Source organism: Xylaria bambusicola, assembly GCF_022495145.1.
Source record: "Xylaria bambusicola strain CBS 139988 unplaced genomic scaffold F5B22scaffold_1, whole genome shotgun sequence".
Taxonomy (NCBI): Eukaryota; Fungi; Ascomycota; class Sordariomycetes; order Xylariales; family Xylariaceae; genus Xylaria; species Xylaria bambusicola.
Window position 1 is genome coordinate 922,584 of NW_025953554.1, and position 19,768 is coordinate 942,351.

The 19,768-nt window shown below is 48.6% G+C and overlaps 5 protein-coding genes across 5 annotated transcripts; 2 read left to right on the forward strand and 3 right to left on the reverse strand.

Annotated features, from left to right (window-relative positions):
* Positions 1–2,508: 2,508 nt before the first annotated feature.
* Positions 2,509–3,427, forward strand: F5B22DRAFT_582947 (uncharacterized protein). The gene has a single exon (XM_047973338.1). It carries the CDS (start codon positions 2,627–2,629, stop codon positions 3,356–3,358), a length of 732 nt encoding a protein of 243 aa, XP_047836346.1. The 5' UTR covers positions 2,509–2,626; the 3' UTR covers positions 3,359–3,427.
* Positions 3,428–5,943: 2,516 nt separating this feature from the next.
* On the reverse strand, positions 5,944–8,391 carry F5B22DRAFT_653043 (cytochrome P450; the record flags this gene model as incomplete). The annotated part of the gene is made up of 5 exons (XM_047979680.1): positions 7,670–8,391; positions 7,352–7,597; positions 6,574–7,281; positions 6,400–6,481; positions 5,944–6,334 (listed from the first exon to the last, which is right to left on the reverse strand). Exons 1-5 carry the CDS (start codon positions 7,779–7,781, stop codon positions 5,944–5,946), a joined length of 1,539 nt encoding a protein of 512 aa, XP_047836347.1. The 5' UTR covers positions 7,782–8,391.
* Positions 8,392–9,684: 1,293 nt separating this feature from the next.
* On the reverse strand, positions 9,685–11,860 carry F5B22DRAFT_640932 (arginyl-tRNA synthetase; the record flags this gene model as incomplete). Its single annotated transcript, XM_047977911.1, has 5 exons — positions 9,685–9,871; positions 9,930–10,160; positions 10,219–11,219; positions 11,298–11,507; positions 11,585–11,860. 5 exons carry the CDS (start codon positions 11,858–11,860, stop codon positions 9,685–9,687), a joined length of 1,905 nt encoding a protein of 634 aa, XP_047836348.1.
* A 669-nt stretch (positions 11,861–12,529) lies between these two features.
* On the reverse strand, positions 12,530–15,470 carry F5B22DRAFT_582991 (ferric reductase like transmembrane component-domain-containing protein). Its single transcript, XM_047973339.1, has 2 exons — positions 14,750–15,470; positions 12,530–14,684 (listed from the first exon to the last, which is right to left on the reverse strand). The coding sequence occupies exons 1-2, from the start codon at positions 14,896–14,898 to the stop codon at positions 12,974–12,976; spliced, it is 1,860 nt and encodes a 619-aa protein (XP_047836349.1). The 5' UTR covers positions 14,899–15,470; the 3' UTR covers positions 12,530–12,973.
* A 1,871-nt stretch (positions 15,471–17,341) lies between these two features.
* On the forward strand, positions 17,342–18,303 carry F5B22DRAFT_640934 (uncharacterized protein; the record flags this gene model as incomplete). Its single annotated transcript, XM_047977912.1, has 3 exons — positions 17,342–17,752; positions 17,917–18,183; positions 18,250–18,303. The coding sequence occupies 3 exons, from the start codon at positions 17,342–17,344 to the stop codon at positions 18,301–18,303; spliced, it is 732 nt and encodes a 243-aa protein (XP_047836350.1).
* Positions 18,304–19,768: the final 1,465 nt, after the last annotated feature.

Consider the following 19,768-nt stretch of genomic DNA (forward strand, 5'->3'; position numbering starts at 1 on the left):
GGGTACAGTAAATTACGCGCAATGAAGGTGTGCCAACTTTATATGGGGAGTAAACTGGGTGGAAACCACTCTCGCAGCTGGGAAACATGGCTTACTCGCTTGATTGGCTAAATTCCACACTTAAAGAACGTAAGTGCCTCGTTTCTTGCGAGAGCTTGGGCAGTGTAACAGAGCTCACGCTCTTGATTTTTTCTTCGGCATCAGAATCAACCTTCCACCTCGATTAAGTTGAAATTCCCGCTTATATCGTGCATTGTTTTGCTAAATTCCACACTTTCTCGTCGGAAATCACCTATTATTCATTTAACGTCTTTTACCACAACCTGTCAGATATCTAGCCTGGGACATCGAGACTGATCGAGGTTTCCCAAGTAGCAGTTAGCAAGTACATATATTTAAACGTCGGGTCGTTACATCCTCCATCCACCGGGCATTGCAACCCTATGCCTGTATCATTACCCTCAAGCATGCCGTCACATTTTCTCTCTTTCTTGGCATGATCGGCCTTCCACGCTCGGCTTTTAACCACTTGATGCCTTCATATCCTACAAGATGCCCCTATCATTTGGCTCTCATCTTTAAGTGCGTTACAAAGATTTTTTTGGGCTCGCCGCTTATTGCAATATACCATAGGAATTAATGTCCTTAACTTGAAGGTTTAGTTTTCATATGGGCCTCGTTAAATCATATGTAAGTATTTAGAATTAGCGACCAGTCTATTGAAACTCAATAAACTCCGGGACGGGGTTACCACAACACGAATCAAATACTTACAGATCACTTGATTCAGTCGGTGTTTGCCGTAGCGAGTTCGGAGGTAGCCTAAGACGGTTATACGGGCTCCATACAAGTCCGGATGGGTAGCAACTAATCGCGGACGATTATGGTATTTTAATAAATCTCAGTCATCAGCGCCGACTTTCGCTATCCAGGAATACTGCAAAAAATACCCCGGTTTAATCCTACTTAGGCATCCCTTTTCTTGGCCCGGTTCGTGTTTGAAGCCCGACGTCATAGTTTTCACATTGACTAGACATTCCCGCAAGATCCACCACGTTGCCGCTGACAAAGCGATAAAAATCTCCAAGAGAGTGACAAGGATTTGAATCTATTTTGTACTTTCTCCTCGCCAATTAGGTCTAAATGAATAAGTCAAACGTGTCCAATCAGTGGTCCTGTTGACATTCCTGAATAGGCCATGGAGGTCTGTATTTGGCAATAGGATCGAGCCAAGCCTCACTTGGGGACTTGGCAGTCGGATGATTGGGTATCGTCTTAGTTTATGCGACGTAAGCAATTGTACGGCACATGGTCATGGGAAGATGACCTCAGCAGAAGCAGCTATGTATAACCACGACAGTAACGAACTTGGTGTGAAAAAATTGGTCTGCTGTTAAAATACCCTAGATCGAAAGAAGGGCATAGGCGGCTGAATGGGCAGACAAGTGAGCCAATAATAGTCGAAGATTCCTAGAAGGTCATGCGATGGCAGACACTGCAACATGTTTCTTTTTTAGTCCCCGTCTAAAAATGTGATTTTCTAGAGGAGAATTCCGTAGGCCGCCGCAGTTCGGAATCCCAGACATTGCGCTTTGCCTTCCTCGACACAAGCCATGATCTCGGTAGCTTCCGCTGAACGGTTCGGTCAGAACGTAATCTTGTAATAGAACCTATGGTAGAATAAGTCGCCAGCCCATCCTAGTTAGACCTATTCATTGAAGCTGAAAACGAATCCCTTATTAGCCTACCCAAGATAACACTGCCCCCGAACACTTGAAGAACGGACCGATTCCTCTGCATTGCAAGTCAAGCTGTGCCCTTAATTCAACGCTATGTCATAGTAAGTAGTCTTCCAGAAACCCTCTGAAAGTGGGCTCCCACTGCTATGTGTTGAACTTGAAGGATTCATCCTGAATATAATTTTGACAATTTCTAGTCCAAATAAGGAGTTAGCTAAGGCCGGTTCCTTCAGCCCTACCTCCCCGAGCCCGGCAACCTGGGTCATTGAGCCTCAACACACTACAATTCAACAGGCCCCCATAGCCAACCGGCGTGCAAAAAGGCGTGAAGTCAGCGGAAGACGGGTAAGCTATGGATCCCGCCGAAACCCTTCTGAATTATGGGGCTTTGATAGGAGATCCGCACGTGCAGCAGTAGTCTGTCATGTCGATAAATCGTGGACTACATAGTTTGCTCGCGGGGAATGACAATTCCCGTATGGAAGACCATTTACGCCTTGTCAAAATTAGACACGAAGTCAGCAGCCATTCAGACGGTCTATCCGTTCGCTGTTTGCCAACTAAGCGTTGGGGAAATCTGATGGACGTCATTGTCTTAAGACATATGTTTGCAATAGGTTCAACAAGATGAATGCCTATTTCTTGTACGAGGTGAATAAGACCATTTCATCATGCAACAAATTTATATAAGACGATGTTGCCGGTACAAGTATCAAGGGATGACGCAGACAAACAAACGACGAACATAGATAAACAACAAGCAAACATCTGAGGGGCAGCACGATAAAGTGAAGAAAGACTATCCGCCAAATATCGAGCGCAGTCGCACAACATTTTCGAAGCACAAGAGATAAGTGATTAATATCGAACAAGACACACAAACTGCCATGGCTCCTCAATTCATCTTCATTGAGCTTCCCTCGTTCCGCATAAAGGACAAAAACGGCAATTCCGTATCCCTATCGACCAAGCATCTAGCTCGCGTGATAACACTCCTTCAGTACGTGCGCAGCGGCCTCCGGACAAGCGGAGACTACAGTCTCGACCTAGTGACCTCGCTCCTCTTCAGCAACGGGGAGACCGATCTCTGGCAATCCGCACACACCGTTCCCCATGGCCATCATGCTGAAGAGAATCTTCTGCTAGCCTATTTCCAAAGCTTCGACTCGCCGGGCGCATATCCGATCGTGGACGCTATGCTTCTCTCCTCGAAGCCGTGTAGCAGTTGCATGGATTACTTCTCGCTGAACGGGAAGCACCTCCGCCCCCTGGACGACGGGACGGGCACGGGGACGATGACAGCTGAGCGGTCGTTCCGCGCCAAGTTCACACCGCGCTCGGACAAGACGTATACGCCCGTGTTCTATCTCGCGCGATCTCTACCCGCGGCTCAGCGGGAGCACGTATGGATGCAGCTGCGGGAGATGTGGACAGGCGGACTGATGGGCACGGGAGTCGCTCTGGCATTTTCGCCGGCCGTGCCCATGGGGGATATGTACTACCTCTTTGCCGATGAGTCGTGGTATGCACTCAATGGCCAGGAGAGCATGAGCGACGCCGAGATTGCCGAGGCCATCGCGCGACAGGAGCTCAGTCCCGCGTACTGGATCGGGCGGTAAAATCGATCAACTAAACGCGGGGCATTGTACGGTTATTCAGCAACTGCTTCACATGATGTCAAAACTACGATGTGAAAACGACATCATGACGCTATTGATACCCTCATGCTATCATCAATGCCAGAAGCTATTCAGCGGCGTGCATTATGCTGGCTAATAGCCCATGAGATAGCAAGCTGCACAGACACAGACACAAACACAGGCACGAACACAAACACATCACACACGGACGCGCATATAGACAAGGGGATCACTCCACACGGGCATATAGAGAACATGGTGTTCAAAATCAGGGGACAAGACGTTGTATTGCATTTTTCATATGGATCTACATTTGTCGCAAGGCGCATAAATTAGGCTAAGGGGGGTTCAGATAGATCTCGATTTCAGGGGAGACGGTTAAGGGTTCAAATCAGGGCACTAATCAGACATATATCTATATACTACTCTCACAATGGCAGAAATCAGCGGTTAGAAGCGGAGATGGTGGGACGGGAAAGAGAGGAACCTAGATTTGCATGGGATATATAGAGAGGGGCAGGTCCCCTTCACGGCAAATGGCACATAGATATTACACTTCATTCGCATCATTATATTTACATCCAAGGTTTCTTCCACTGCAATGACATGGTATAGATCCCTGTCATTGATATCTACTTAAGCACCCTGCGAGATCTTAACGTGGACACCAGGGCCTATCCTGGTCTACGAGACCCCTGACATGGCTGGGATGCTTAGTCGGTGTTCACATGTGAGAGTCACTTGTGCGTCATGCACTGCGCTTTTGTAGAACTTTTGTAATTCAGCCTGGCCGCATCCCCGTAAGGAACAAACAGGCACCGTTTCTCGTAATATGTAGTTTCGTAAAAATGTAATCTTGCGGCACAGTTTTATCGCTCGGTCTAATTTTGCGTTACATCATGTGGCATGCCTTGTTTAATCAGCTTCATCTGGTCATCTCACCTCGTGTTCTTACTACGGATGACACCTATCCATCAGTCACCCTGCAGGAACCGGTAAGGATTAAGGTGCAAACACGATTGGTTGAACTAAGTAGGTAGATGTAGATACACAGATACCTACACAGCGTATCGTAGAATCCTCGCTTTCTGCGGCGATAGAACCCAGAATTTCAATCTTAGTCGACTTAGCCACATCTAATGTCTTTAGATCCTTCATATTAGTATTGCACATTCTTAAAAAATGAAGAGAATATTCCCAACACATTGTCAAGAACCGAATCGAGTGCCTTGTAAATAGTGTTCAAATCCCCAGCAGTAGCCGGCCAGACAGCCAATCATAAAATCGCAATGCACCCCCTTGCAAGGAACTCGGTACATGCTTCATTGCAGCCCAACCCGTGTGTCATAGTAAGGACCAACTGTCGTATCGGGCAATTCCGAGGCTTCAAATGCACAAGTGACAAGCATGTTCAAGAGGGACGTTAGGGAAATACGGAAAATAGATACATATACGATTTGAATCTATCTCTTCACATGACCGGCTCCTGATCATTCAACCAGATGTACGCTTTCTCGTGTTTACAAGTATCACATATGATATGTAGGAATCCTGTATATAAGCTTTTTCGCTTTAAAATTAGTGTAGACCACTTAAGATAAGACTTTAGATAGCAAACCAGGGACCAGACATCTTCAGATCTACAAGGGTGTAAAAAAGGCTCTCAAAAGGATTGGCGGTTCGAAAGGCAACACACTGACATTCGGATGTCCTCAATACATGAATTGTTATGATTGCTTCGTGAATAAGTGCACGTAAAACAGATAACCTATGGCACTAGTCAAGATACGAAAGGTCAAAGTTAGAGATGATAATGGTGTTCAAATGGTATTCATGACGCTGGAAAGGATACCTTATCCAGCGACTGTTTTGTATATCTTCGTTTGTTTATGGCACTGATTATCCAATTGTGCGCCAAAGCAATTGTGTGTCAAAGACTATGCGTCCAAAAAAAAGAAAAAGCCAAATAAGAAATACTGCTCTGCTCATCACCCATTACTCCTCGTATGCTCGTTATATAATAAATAGATGAAAATGAGAAATCAATCCTCAATGTCATGCCTCTTAAATGAAAAAAAAAAAAAACGTATAGTGGGATAGGGAAGAAATGCTTCCGTCACACCGATAGCTCTGTTTCGCCTGTATCAGAGTCGGAATTTCTTGATGATCCTTCCGATTCAGTAGTTGAATTGGTAAGGAAGCTGGTATCACTGCCTCGGTCGCTTAATGCGTCGTCGACGACAAGGGGGAGAAGACTGTCATGCCGCTTCTTCCTCGCGGCATTGACGTACTCCGGGTGTATCTTCTGGTAGAGCAAATGCGGTAATGAAATATTTTCTTTCATTTCTTTCTCAATATCACTATAGAATTTTGAGTCAATCATTTGCTGTGCCTGCGGTAGTGTTTTGGGAGCATACGAGTTGAAGTCGAGGAGTCAAACAACAAGTGTGAAACCTCTGAATACTGTGGTAAGATAGGAAAACGCGAAAAAGGGAAAATATGAAAAGGGGGAAAGGGTACAAGAGAAAAGAGAAAATGGTATCATAACATTAAGAAGAAAAAACTTACTCGTCGCCCTTCCCAGACTCCCACATCCTCCTCAGGAGGCCCCTTTTCTTCTCGCTCCGTACGACAGCGTCGAACTCAAAAGGCATAGGCTTGGCGATGAGCAGCGGGGTATATTCATTCCAGTGAATGGGGACCTCGCTGCCATCTGGGCGCCTCTTCTTCCGCAGGTCGAAGGCCCATGCCATGCCGCCCATGGCAAGGTACAAGTCCTGCTCGACGAGCGGGATGCCCTGGCATGTCCGCCTGCCGAATCCGAACTGGCTGAACCCGTTCAGCTTCGGATATTCCGTCAATGGCTCTTTGTACGTCGGGTACTTGGGCTCGAGCCAACGGGCCGGGTTGAAGGCGTCGGCGTCGGGATATGTCTGTTCATCTCTTGTCATGGCCCTAGTTGCTTCAGTTAAGTCGTCTTTTAGACAGGCAAGGGAATCTGGAAAGGGGGTTAGACTTACCATTCTAACGCATGAATGGTGGCACCGGCGGGGATGAAGTAACCATTATATACGTCGTCTTGTTCGATCGCGTGAGGAATTCCTACAACTATTAGCACCGACAACGAAATGTGACGAGAAATAGGAATGGATCCTCCGTATTACAGGCTAAAATGCTCAAGGCTAATAACATACCTGTCGGAACAGGAGGCCTCCACCGAATGATTTCCTTGACGACGGCGCGGAGCATGGGCAGCTTTTCGCGATCCTCCCACTGTGGACAGGCGCCGCCGCAGACCCTGTCGATCTCATCCTGGAGTTTCCGTTGCCATCCTGGATAATGCAGCATCGCTAGAATGAAGCTCTGGATAGGGCTGCCGATGGTCAATGCCCCGGCAATGGCCATCTGCCCAATTACATACGAAGCTTCAACCTCTCCGATGCTCTCCATTTTGTCTCCGGGGAGGCCTGTATTCTTGATGAACGTGCGAATGAAGCTCGGCTGAATAGTCCCCTCGTTGATGCGCTCATGAGCATATTGAACATTATCTTTCAAGAGTTGGGCTTCCATTGCGTGCCGGGCCGCTTCTTCCTTCTTCCACGGGCTCAGAAAGGTCGGGAGATACATCAGCCACGAGATAAAATTGGGCAGCGCTCCGGCCGGCGAAATCGTCACGAGGAGGCCCGCTGTGGTCACACGGAGTCGATCTGCCGAGTGTGGACTCCCCCATGTCAACCGGGCTACCGTACGAGATGTAAACTGCTCGATGAATTCGCGGTATTGAGACGGGTCGGTCGACAACAGATAGAGGAAACGATCGCGCTCTTTTCTGGGATAATCGTGTAACGACGCATTGGCGGTCATGAGTTGCTGAGCCAGTTTGCGCTGACGTTTCCACGTATCTATAGACTGTATAAGCAACTAATATTTCTCCTTCATAGCTATAAATTAATAGAAAATTACCATTGCGACCTGTCAGAGCTAAGTAGTCTCCTTTCGTGCGATTGTCGGGCAGATTGGGAATTTGCGGGCGGTCCGAGTAAATGGCCGCACGGCGGGAAAGGAGGTCATGAGCAACCCGTTCTGACGAGATCCAGACGTGGACAGTGCCAAAGATCTCAGTCTGGTAAATTGGCCCGTACTCTTTACTCCACTCATAGAATTTGATCCACGATGCCTTTGTAGGTACATCGTGAACGCGGCCGATAATCGGATAGGCTGCTGATATTAGCAAAAAGGCATGCAAAGCTTAAAAGCAAGGTAGGGTATTAAGAATGCATAGCCACGTACACTTAGGGCCTGGTAGAGGTTGAGCGCCAGGAGGGATTCTCCTCCTACTAATTCTTACTTGCAAGACGTACAGTATTAGTCCAACAATTACTAGTAAGAGGAAGAAGGCCATGGTAACAACATCAAGGAGCTAATGTATAGACATATGCGCCGTGAATTGTTGGCCATACGACGACAGAATCAAGCTATCCGGAATCCTCAAGCCTGAAGTTAGAGATAATGTGGACTTTATAACCTGAACCATGATTCGCCATTCCTTGTCAAGATCCGATTAGAAATCAGCCTCCTTTCCGAAGCTAATTCAACCCCGGTTCAGAGCAAAGAAAGTTTACTGCATGTAGAAAGCCACCGGGATTGTGAAGCACCCGTCGAGCTGTTCTGGGTGGCAAGGGTTCCTCTTCTGGGCTCGAAGCCAAGGTGCTATATCGGCAAGGATCGATTTCATGATATCGTTATGACGTGAGGGTGGTGGCATGAATCTGCCTGGAAGTTTACTCCTCGAAGGGGCCATGGTGGTCTGCCACACACAAGATCGGAACAAAGACTACCTAGTCAAGGGCGTGTTGTTGAGTGGCCGTAAGAGTATACACGGAAGGGGCCTAATCTGAGAAAACATTGACCGGCTTCGCTAGTACGAGATGGGCTTAACGTTGATGCACGACGAGCATACGAGAATGTCTTCCTATCGGGAAATTCTTCCAGGACTTTGACGGGATCTGAAAATCCGTCCTCGTTCCGAGGGCTTAAAGTAAGACCATTACAGTTGCTTGTCAAAGTCCCGCTAATGAACCTGGCAGGGTTAGCTAATCTCTGTGAAACATCCCCCCCCGAGGTAGTTTGATGGTTTACGGTACTAGGGAGCTATGGCCACCGCGGTGAAAGAAGAAGGCGAAGGGCCGACTCTAGCTATAAGTTGCATGCTTAGAACTACATACCGTACCGATAGGATGGCTGATGGCTCACGAGGGACAAATACTAGGTGGCCAGCTGAGTATATGTGGCCAAGCCATGTAGGTACATCAGCTGCCAATAGATGCTCCCGCTCGGCTGCAAAAGCTGTGTTTCAGCTTATAACTACTTCTATCATCGACGGATATGATAGTCAAAGATGCGGTCCACCGTCACCCTCAGCGAGGCTGGGCAGCCGCGATGTAGAGCCCAGCCCGAGATGTCAGGATCAAAGCTTGAAATATATTCTCGCCAAGGCCGTTACTGTTGTTCGTATTGACGTGAGTTCGATGGCGTGAGTCAGTTAATCCGGCTATCTGCACGTCTCGGGGCTGCGAAAGCATAAACCGTAGTGACTGGGCCCACACGTGAAAGGTGGCCGCCATTATCTCATGTGCGCCGGTTGAAGAGGCTTAAGCAATACTCCGAAGTATCTTCGACTAATTTACACCAATCTTCTGAATTAGGTGACTATGGATATTCTGGAAAACACTGCAAAAAGCCAGAGTTGAATAGATAGGATATGAATATTAGGGAGTATTGAAGGGGGCGGATGCTGGACTTGTTCTCATAAATTTAGGTACCACAAGAAACGTTACGGCAGAGACTTGAAGGCACAGGGATGTCATATTTATGCACATTAATTTCGCACCAATCCACATGCTATGACTCCCAGGACTCAGACATTAGCGGGCTACCCCCTGATCAATTGAAGCCACGGCGGACTCACGTTATTCATTTGTCTACCAAAAAGTTTCTATAAACTGGTGGCACCTCCTTTTTGGGAGTCGACGGGTCAGATGTGTCGCACAATCTTCGTGATACCTACTATCCGTCTTTTCATGCAGTGGCGTCTGAGATCTAGCTCCGGCGCAGACCACGGACTTTCGGATTACCAACTCTGGAAGCCACTATATTGTTGCGGGATCCAGGCCCTCACGAATCGGTCGTGGTCTTATCGTGCTCATAAAGGTGATACAACACCTTTCTTCTAAAGGTAAAGCGCTTACATCCTATTAAACAGTGAGCATATCGCTATGTTAGACTTAGAGAATACCTCATGGTGCTCACCTTTCCACGGGCGTAAGTCCGAGTAAGCGCATTCCATTGCTAAGGACAATTCGCGCTGCATCATACAAAGCCATACGAGCTTTCATGAGCTCTGACTCTTGGCCTACAATCCTGAGGTGATCGTAGCTTGAACTCAAGATGTGTGTCATCTTGAAAAGGTAGGTCAAGACCGTGGTAGGCTCACTAGGTAGAGATGGCTATTAGAAACATGACTCCTAAAGAGAAGGGTATAAAAACTCACAGTGTACGAAGTGTGTTTTGTACGACGTCGGGCCATTGGGACAATACACGCACAAGGTTGACGGCGTGAACCTCGGTGAGCAGAGATAAGTCGGCTGAGGCGATATCTTCTTCGCTAAGGCCAGCCTTGCGGGTGATGGAACATAACCGAGCGTGTGCATACTGAAGATAAGGGCCAGTATCACCCTCGAACGAGGTCATAACAGCCATATCGAACTGGTAGTTGTTGATCCTAGCCATGTCATCAGCATCGACGAATATCAAGTATATAGTTTCGGGATAATGCGCACCTCTTGCCTGTCATATCTTGACACATAACGGCGCTGATACCAAGAATGTCAGCAACTGCATCAGGATTTTCAACCTGCTGATACTTGTCCTGGTTCTTTCTCATAACATCGTGCATGTAGTCACCGACGTCACGAAGAATATCGTCCAAGAACTTCACAGTGCCCTTGCGAGTACTCATACCCAAGACAAGCCCAAAGTTGATGTGTTGCACCTTGGCCGCAATATCCTTATGGCCCATCAGCTCTATGATCTTGAAGAACTGCTTGACATGGAGATCCTGTTGGGAAGCTATGACGTATATCATCTGGTCAAAATGGTACTTTTGCTCACGATTCAAAAGTTCGCTGATATCACGAGTGAGGTAGAGGGCAGTACCATCTTTCCTTCGGATGATGGGTTTCTCTAGTGCCTTGCCCACCTTTCCTGGCACGTGCTTGCTGAAGTCAACAATGAGCGCTCCTTGTGACTCCTCGGCGATACCCTTTTCCAGCATCTCCTTGGCCGCTGCATTCATGGCCTCTTCTGACACTTGACTTTCGCCTGAATACTCATCGAACTGGATATTCAGTCGGTTATAAGTCTCTTTATATCGATCGATACTGAGCTCTCGGAACCGCTTCCATAGAGCAAGTGCTTTCTCGTCCCCGTCCACCATCAGCTTGAAGTAACGCCGGGCTTGCTCATCGGTGCCACTTTCGATGATGCTCTGGGCCTCTTCTGTTTTCCCATCTTTCTGTAAACTTTCACTCTTCTCCTTCTCTTCAGCGATTTCCTTGTTGACCTTGACGTAAATCTCGAAGAGATGATTGATGGGGTCCCGAGCCAGGGCTTCCTCGTTGCCGTACCTCTCAAAGCCGACAGCAAGAATACCATACTGCTTTCCCCAGTCACCGAGATAGTTGATGCGAACGACATCCCATCCCGCAACGGTGTACAGGTTGCTTAGAAATCCTCCAATGATGGTACTTCGCAGGTGACCAGCGTGGAAAGGTTTGGCAATCTGCACGAGGTTAACATCTAATGAGCGCAGCACGATAGCTAGGTAAGACTACTGAATAGAAGCTGCGGCGTTTCTTACATTCGGACTCGAGAATTCCACGAGCATGCGCTTCTTGCCCTTTGATGGATCGGCCCGATCTTTGAGACCGTTGGCCTTGTTTGCGCCGAACTCATGTCCGAGCTTCCGAGCGATTGGTATAGTTGCTTGTGTTAGAGGGCCGGGCTTGAAGAAGAAGGGCATAAAGGTTCCGTTGACGACGGGCTTTTCGACGAGGGGAGATTCGGGCCACTACAAGAACATCTATGAGCGCAGGAAAAGCCAAAGAGAAGAGACGTTCCGGACAGCTGAACAAGGTGAGAACATACACTCTCCAACCATTTATCTCCAAGCTCGTTGGGCTTGCCCTTGACACGAAGGGCGGGGATGGCGAGGATCATATCGCCCTTGTCCAACGAGGCGGTCCATTGGAGGGCATTATAAATGATGGTTTTGTCGACACCGCTGATCTTGTGAAGGATGGAAGTGATGTGAGCGCGGTAGATGTCTTGAGGGTTGATCTCGGGATAGCAATTCGGGTATTCGTCGAGGGAACCCAGCTGCAACAAGGCCGAGAGCTGACTATCGGCAGCATTTGCGGCCATGGTGACAGTGCGCCTTTGTAGACGTGAGAGGTTCTGGGGTTGGTCGTCCAAGCGTAGAGAAGATAAGGAAGAATCTACAAAAGACGGGCGCGTACAGCCAGGCCGATGGGACGAAGAGTGAGGACGGGAGTGTTGGTGGTAACGTTGTTGATGCTGATGCTGGGTGTGGAAGGCGGGGTGCTTGAATTTTTGGCGGGGTAGTGGTAATAAATTAAAGTTGCGCCGCAGGGACTGAGCACCGCGCAATTGTACGTACAATTTGTACAAATGCCCACTACTAGTAGTGCTACTAGCAGCGGCGAGGGAAGAAGCGAATGAAAAGGAGTGCGCTGAAGGCACTGGCATAGATTCGACCACTCAGAGACTTGGGCACCGCGTCCAGCCTGATTTTGACATGCCCGAGCATATGAAGCTGGCCAGTAAGTAAGTACTTGGAGAGCAGCCGATTGAAATTGTCTACCTACCCAGTGAGTCAACAGGCGCCGATACCGTTTCGGTGATGAGAAAAGAGCTTCAGTTGTCGCGCGTAGGAGTCATACCTTACCCCTACCGTACCTAGGTAGATTCTGCCCTAAAGCAGAAGCCTAGAGTCATGGAACTACAGGGGTCTGAACGCCGCCAACGCCTGGTGCTAGATCCGGCCCGGAGTTAATCCTGTGGCTGCCAGCGCCGCCATCATGATCATATATTTCATGGGGTCGTCATAGAACTATCAATGTTCATAACCTGTTGAGCACTTGTGTTGTTTCTTTGGACATCTAGCTCTAGACAAAATATTGTCTTTTCTGGCGCCAGTGACCAAGATGAACCTGAGAGTAACCTATATGCTAATGCCATGATACTTTTCGCTGTCTTGATTCCATTTAGTCATTTCATTCATCGATCAAACTATCATTGCGTCTAAATACGCTACCGCCCAGGCAGCTAGATCCCTCTAATCCAAATGAAACAACAGCTTATCGATTTTCATCTGATATATTATATCTTGACCAATCCGGCATTATTAAGAAAGAGGATATGGCAAGCACAATCGATGCGCTATGCCGGTATATACGTGAAACGGGTATCTAGTGTAAGCAGGTATTGTGCGAGTCTTCCAGCTCCTATGTGAACCTAGAAGCTGTACTCTTCAACGTGTAGATGAATGCCTTGGGCCCCAGTGCCCTTATGTACTGCTCGCTCATCGCTCAGCTTTGCTACGCTCGTCCTTACTTGCGCCACTAGAGACTGCCCACCGCACACCACTACGCCCGTCTCACCTCCTGTTGCTTCTACCGCCTCTCTGATGAGGCTTGCAACGTCGGGCCTGGCCGCCGAGTAAAACATGTGCGAATCGACACTGCTTTGTGAGAGTCGTTTTCGAGGTGTTAACCTGCCTTCAGAAAATGACTCGACCCGCGTTGTTGCGTTTCCGGTCCCGGTTTGTCCCATCGTCTTTTCCGTACTAGGGTTTGAGGGAGTAGATCCTGGACTTATTGTTTCTAGTTGTCCATTTCCTGTCACAGCAATATAGATCGTGAGATCAATGCCTATCGACTGTGCTTTGTCTATGGCTTCATGAAGCCGTTCGTGATAAAATCCCACCTCTTCGCCCTGCTTTGCTGCTAATAAAAAGTCCACCCGCTTGGTGCAATTCGTACCTTTTGATGCAAGGAGACTGTCAAGTATTGGTAATGTAAATGAAGTGCCTGTCGATGCTGAAATGAGAATTAGTGTCTCAAAGATATCCCAGCGTGGAGGTGTGCCGTAAGGGCCAACCATGAAGGTCGTCACCGTCTCCTTTGTACCAGCAGCTTCAGCCTTCTGGGCGAACTGATTAAGCCGTTTCGAAAATCCACCGTGAGATCGTACTACCAATTGGATACTGTTGCAGATACAAGTGCCGGGTAGAGGGTGGGAAGTAGCGATAGTGTAAGGGTGTGTTTCAAATAGTCCAATTCGAGGAACCCATATATAGACAAACTGTCCAGCAGACCACTCAAAGTGCACATTCGAGATAGTTAGGACCGTAGTCGAGGTTCCAACGGCGGTAAGTTGGGTTTCGTAGCCAAGCCGCTGCCCACCCTTGCAGCATGTCTTCTTTGGCTCGAACTTCACATTGCGCCACAACAGCAGAACAAGGCGACAAGCTCGGTCAAAAGAGATGGCAGCGATGGCGAACCAAACGTTATACCTCGCAGAAACGGGAACATGGACGTACACCACGTACAGGAAAAAGACCGCCGCTAGGACATGCTGAATGACGAAGAATTCGTAGGCCATGGACCGGAATGGCTTGAAAGACGTGATGGTCATCCAGAGTAGTATAGCCCATGCACCAAGACCATAAGGCACAATGGTGGATAGGGTGTCCAGCTCGACTTGTAGAATATCATAATAAAGCCACTCAGACCAGAAATGGAAACCGTGAACGGTGGCTGTAATGAACATGGTCCGAGCAACCCATCGATGTAGCCAATTTAACCGCTCGTGGCTCGTGCCAATAATCAATCCTATTGTGTTGGTCTTGGACGCAAGAAGATAGAGCAACGGGACTTGGGTCACCGTAACCCAGGCATTCCGATAACCGATGCGTTCCCAGAAATAAACGTCATCAATCACAGCTCCGGCGACCATCATATAGATGATGACGGCCCAGTAGACAAGCATCACGAGGACACGGCCGAGAGGAGGAGGGGTTAACCAAGACAGGTATCGGACGGGCACGTAGAGTTGTGGATAGCTCATCTCCCGCCCTACGGCCGTCAAGGTTGCCCATACTTGCATCAACTTGTTAGATGGTTTCGTGGGATACTGAACAGAAGCAATTCTAGATCTACGAAGTCTGCCAATTCCAAGGTTAACATCAGCGCACTTCAAGTCGCCTTGTGAGCACCAGCGCAGTCTTACCTAAGTGTATTCTGGAGAAGGTTGATTCCTCGAATCACTGCTAGTAAGAACACGACGCCAGCGACGATATACCAATAGCCCCGAGCGAAGGCCTCGTTCGTCGGTGTGAATAAGGGATTCGTGGAGCCATGGTCGTGCCTGCGCTCCATTTTGGGGGGTGATGTTGGCGCTCAAGGCGCTATATATGGAGAGACGTGTTGGCCAATGCTTCGGGACTATGAATTTATCATCACTCGAAGTAAAACGACAAGATAGGGCGGTAGTTGCTTTCGTCTATTGTCTATCGTGATTCTCAAGATCTTGACTAGCGCAAATGGCCGCGTGGTTGGCGTGCTTGTAGAAACTAAACCCAGGAATCTGATAAAGTCGTCCCGAGAGAGAGGTGTCGCACAGTTTCGAAATCTAGTAGTGAGGGAAAAGGGTATAGATTCTCAAGATGCAGGTTGGAGTCCGAGTAGGTTAGGTATGTAGTATGTAGCTAATTCCGTGAAGGTGGAATGTCATCGGTATATCATGCCCCAGTGTAGCGCTGAAGTGGTACATGTGGCATCCCGCATGCATGTACCTAGATTGATAGTACGTGCAGTAAGTCACAACGACAATCTTTCGTTACGATTCATTGAATGAGTGCTGGGTACCAAATGATGAGGTATATGGGGATTTACCTATCACTATGTTTTGCATGTAAGGTGCATGTAGGTAAGTAAAGATGGACCACGGCTTCGCCTCGCCTCGCCTCGCCTCGCTACCTAAATGGAAACTTGCTCACAGCGGAAACTTGCTCACCACATGGGCATGCAACAATGCAAAGTGGGACGTGTTGTTGGAGAAATCACGCCTACCTCGAGGAATACAATGGCCACGTCCTCTCACAAAAATGTCATCAAATCGAACACGTCAACAGAAACAAGGCATTATGATTATACAGAAGAGATTTCAGATGAGATTAATCTTATACCATTCGGTTCTACTGATGCAGCGAGCTGTACGCAGTGAGACAAAGAAAGGGCCTATATGATGGTACAAAAGGATTTGTTGCGTACTAGGTAGTACTTTGGACGGGACCATGATACATACATAGTTAGGTACCTACTAAAGAGCCCATTCACTGGATATTAAGTAAGGAAGAGAGTATCTCGGCGGGACACTTGTTAAAGTAGGCATGAGTACATGGCAGTCGAATGATTTCAACTTTCTGATTGAACCATCGTAACTCAAGTCTTCGAGAACTCACTCATCGAGAACTGCGAGCAGCAGTGGCAGACTCGGTCTCGTCGGGGAATCTGATAGCGATGTGAGAAGGACGTGTTAGCGATGCGGAGAAATCGTCAAGCAGGGGGTAGACAGGGGGGTTCTGGCTGCCCGGGGCAGGGTTCAATGGAGTGGAATGCCGGCCGAGCGTGTTAGCGCCTGCCACAACTTGCTCAAATAGCCTCAACGGAAACCTGGAAAGCCTGGCAACCACTCACAGCGCTGCCCTCGTCCTCTGCAGTCCCCACTGCTACCGCTAATTCCCCAGCTGCCAATGCGAACCCCCATCTCTCCATCTCCATCACTCCACCACATGAGCTTGTTTTATCTCTTACGTAGTAGACATCGTGTTCTGGTACCATATCACTGATGAATGCGACCTCGTCCGATGTTTGCGATTATACCGGTGCAAACGTGGTACCGGGAATAACGTATGCCGGAGGTAGAAACAGTCTACCTATCTTACCTACTTACTGTAGCTCTGCTTCGTTCGTATGTTGCCTCATCTACTCCGCACTGAATGAAGTACCTACTTATCAGTAAGTATGTACGTACTATAGTTTGGCAATGGACCATCAGTCATGAATGATGAATGAGGGGCTACTCAATCCTTGTCTGTTTTGTAGAGAATCGTGCTCATATTGACCTCATGGTGCCTACCTCTTGCGCACTACGACACATCGTAAGTACGCGAGGTGAAATACCAACATGGTGCATCAAGTAAGACTCAGCCCTGGCATACGAAGTACCGTACTAGCTAGACAGGGCCAGTAGATGTGAAGAAACATGCACCAGGCTGTGTACAGCGATGAAGAGTCTGTATCTACAAGTAGACTCGCATCTCAGCTAGGGCGTAGGTATATTAAGGACAGCCCTGAGATCTAGCCACCCTGATAGGTACCATGAACCCGGGTGGCAATTCGGGCCTTGGAGCTTGAGCAGGTTAGCTACTCTATATCCACGTGCTCTGGGCCGTGCATGCTACATACATGTAATATAAAGTATAGGTATAGGCATGTACTTAGCATGGTATTGATGTATGAAGTAAATGGTCTGAATGGAGATAGATACGTAGATACGTACAGTACCAATTCTCGAGCTGAGGTGGCGGGCCGGTCTGTCTTTCATACCACAGCCAAGTATGTACTATATATAAGAGTTAAAACCAGGTCTCGCTTTCTCTTTTAAGATTAAGACATCTCCTCGTCACCTTAGATTCGCAGATATCTCGCCTCTCCCGCTAACTAACCCAATTGACTCGTGCTTCTTCTTTCCCACTGCGCACTTCATCCAGCCATACGTCTCTTTCGCAGTACTTACCTACCTACTTACACACCAACGATGCTGCGATCCGCTGTTACCGCGACGCTTCTCCTTGCCGCTGGTGCCCATGCCCACTTCACCGTGCAATACCCAGACGTCGACGGCACCGTAGGAGCGTTCAAGGACGACGACGAGGACAACTCGCCATGTGGCGGCTATAACCCAGATATCAACTCCATCAAAACAGTTGATTTCCACGTCGGCGGCGATGCCGTGGCCACGAAATCGACACACCCACAGACGACCTGGCTCTACCGCATCACTAGCGATGCTCTCTCCAACAACAATTGGACGCAGATCTACGGCCTTGTCCAACAGAGTGGTCCTGGCGACTTCTGTGTCGACGCTGTCACCCTCCCGTCCGAGTATGTTGGACAAAAGGCCATTCTCAGTATTGTTGGATCTGGTATCGATGGCCTCCTGTACCAGGTAAGTTAGAGCTGCAACACATATTCGGCTCTCCACATACTCCCACATGAGTCTGAGCCACCAGCTGGACCATGTAGCAATTGCAATAAGACAATCATTAAACTAAACGGCGCATCGAGATGGATATAATGTGCAGTAACGCTAATGCTCGGTTTTCTTTTTAGTGCGCCGCCGTTCGCTTCGTCGAGGGCACTGCAGACACCCCATCAGCTTGTGTCAACGGTTCTGCTATCACAGCGTCGTACGTCACCGATGAGACCCTGAGCAGCATGGTCAGCAGCAGCACCGTCGGCGACGATGAGGACAGTGGCAGCGACCCAGCATCGACCACAACATCATCGCCATCTGACACCTCGACCCCTAACGCTGCGCCGTCCCTTCACGTCTCCTCATTAGGTGGCATGGGAGCTTTCCTCACAACTGGTATCATGGTGCTGGCTGGATTTGCATTCATGATATAAGGATGAAATAAACAACTAAAAAAAACCTATCACTAGGCTGAATTACACGGGAAGGGGAGAAAGCATTTACGAACAGGCGTTGAGCACTAGACTTTGCATGTCTTCTGAACACATTGTGCAAATCCGCCACTCTTTACGGCGTGCGCGCGAGCGTTTAATAATCAAGTTGAGAGCCACAAATTTGATACCCATTACTTCAAGTACATTTTCGCACACCTCTGTATGCCAGTCTTATGTGCCAATCCTGGTGATGTTCGAATGCCAAGCACCTAACATGCTGGCTGGCTGGCTGGCTGACTAGAACAAGGGGGTTTCATTCGTTAATTAGCAACTCGCGTTATAAGCCTAACAGCCTAAAAACTCCATTTCTGAACCGTACCTAGATCTCACCCGTCGAAGGCACGCATATAATTGTCCTAAATATGTCTTAAGAGTCGACGTAAGATTTTTAAAAGAAGTATAATGCCCCTATTACTAATGGTTATCTACACTGATGGACGGGACTAGCAACGACCATGTTCGTAGGAACTAGGGCAGGTAGAAGATTTGTCGTTGGCTGCTCTCGGCATATTCTATCTGCCCACCCCTCGCCTCCAATGGAAACCCGCAGACGAAGACCTGGGAGGTTCGAGGAGCGAAGCTGGCTGCAGATCTGATGTGGAATCATACATTCCTGCGCGACTCTTAGATATTAAAGCCGTCAATGGGTGTCCGGAGTTCGACTGCTTGAGACACGAGTTCAATTACACCAAGAGTAGGTCATCAACCCTGGCAAACAATCAAGAAGATCTCACCACAGACCGCATTCTAGGTATATCTTTTTAAGGGGAAGGACCTCCCAGTCTGGTGCCGCGCCCAATCCCACACTTCACAAACACCAAGACGCACACCGCGCGGGAGAGCGAAACCGCATCTCTCCTACAGCGCGGCTAGGGCCTCCGGGATATCTACTCTCGCGGCGCATGCGGTATTTCGCCGCCAACGAAGTAATATGGAAGTGACTGCATAGAGGCGAGTGCAAATGTCTCAGTGACAACGACGATGACGGCAGCCGCTTCAAAGCTGGTGCCTGGCGCATTCCTTAACGGCCGCACAAAACTGATCATTGGAGGAATACACTACCTAGTCTCGCCCTAACTTCGAACCGGTTTCCCACATTATCGGGCGCCGCTCAGCGTTCACGACAGTATTATCATGGCGACAAATACGTTGCCTTGCTGCGGGCGCCGGGGATAACTCAAGGCTTGACGTACGTCAGTGCGCGCGCGCAGACCGCTACGCACAAATCCGGAGGATTAGTTCGCGCCAACGTGGAGCTGGGCTTCGATGGGCAGCAGCGCGAGGTAGTCTAGAATGTTATCTCGAGATAAAGCAAGCGGTTTCTCACCAGGTGGAAACCAAGTTTGTCGCAGAGGGTTTTTGATCCGGCGGGGCGGTTGGCGTCTGCGAGCATGGCCGTGCGTAGGTAGAACGCCGGGATACCACTCTGAGGAGACGCCGACGCCTGGACTGCCTGTTCTCGGTGCGTTACAGCTCGAGGAACGACGACGGGTTG

Coding starts and splice junctions, on each gene's coding strand:
- F5B22DRAFT_582991 (XM_047973339.1), bottom strand. CDS start 14,898: ATGGAGCGCAGGCACGACCATGGCTCCACGAATCCCTTATTCACACCG. Junction 14,685..14,749: donor CTTCTCCAGAATACACTTAG/GTAAGACTGCGC, acceptor TGGAATTGGCAG/ACTTCGTAGATCTAGAATTG.
- F5B22DRAFT_582947 (XM_047973338.1), top strand. CDS start 2,627: ATGGCTCCTCAATTCATCTTCATTGAGCTTCCCTCGTTCCGCATAAAG.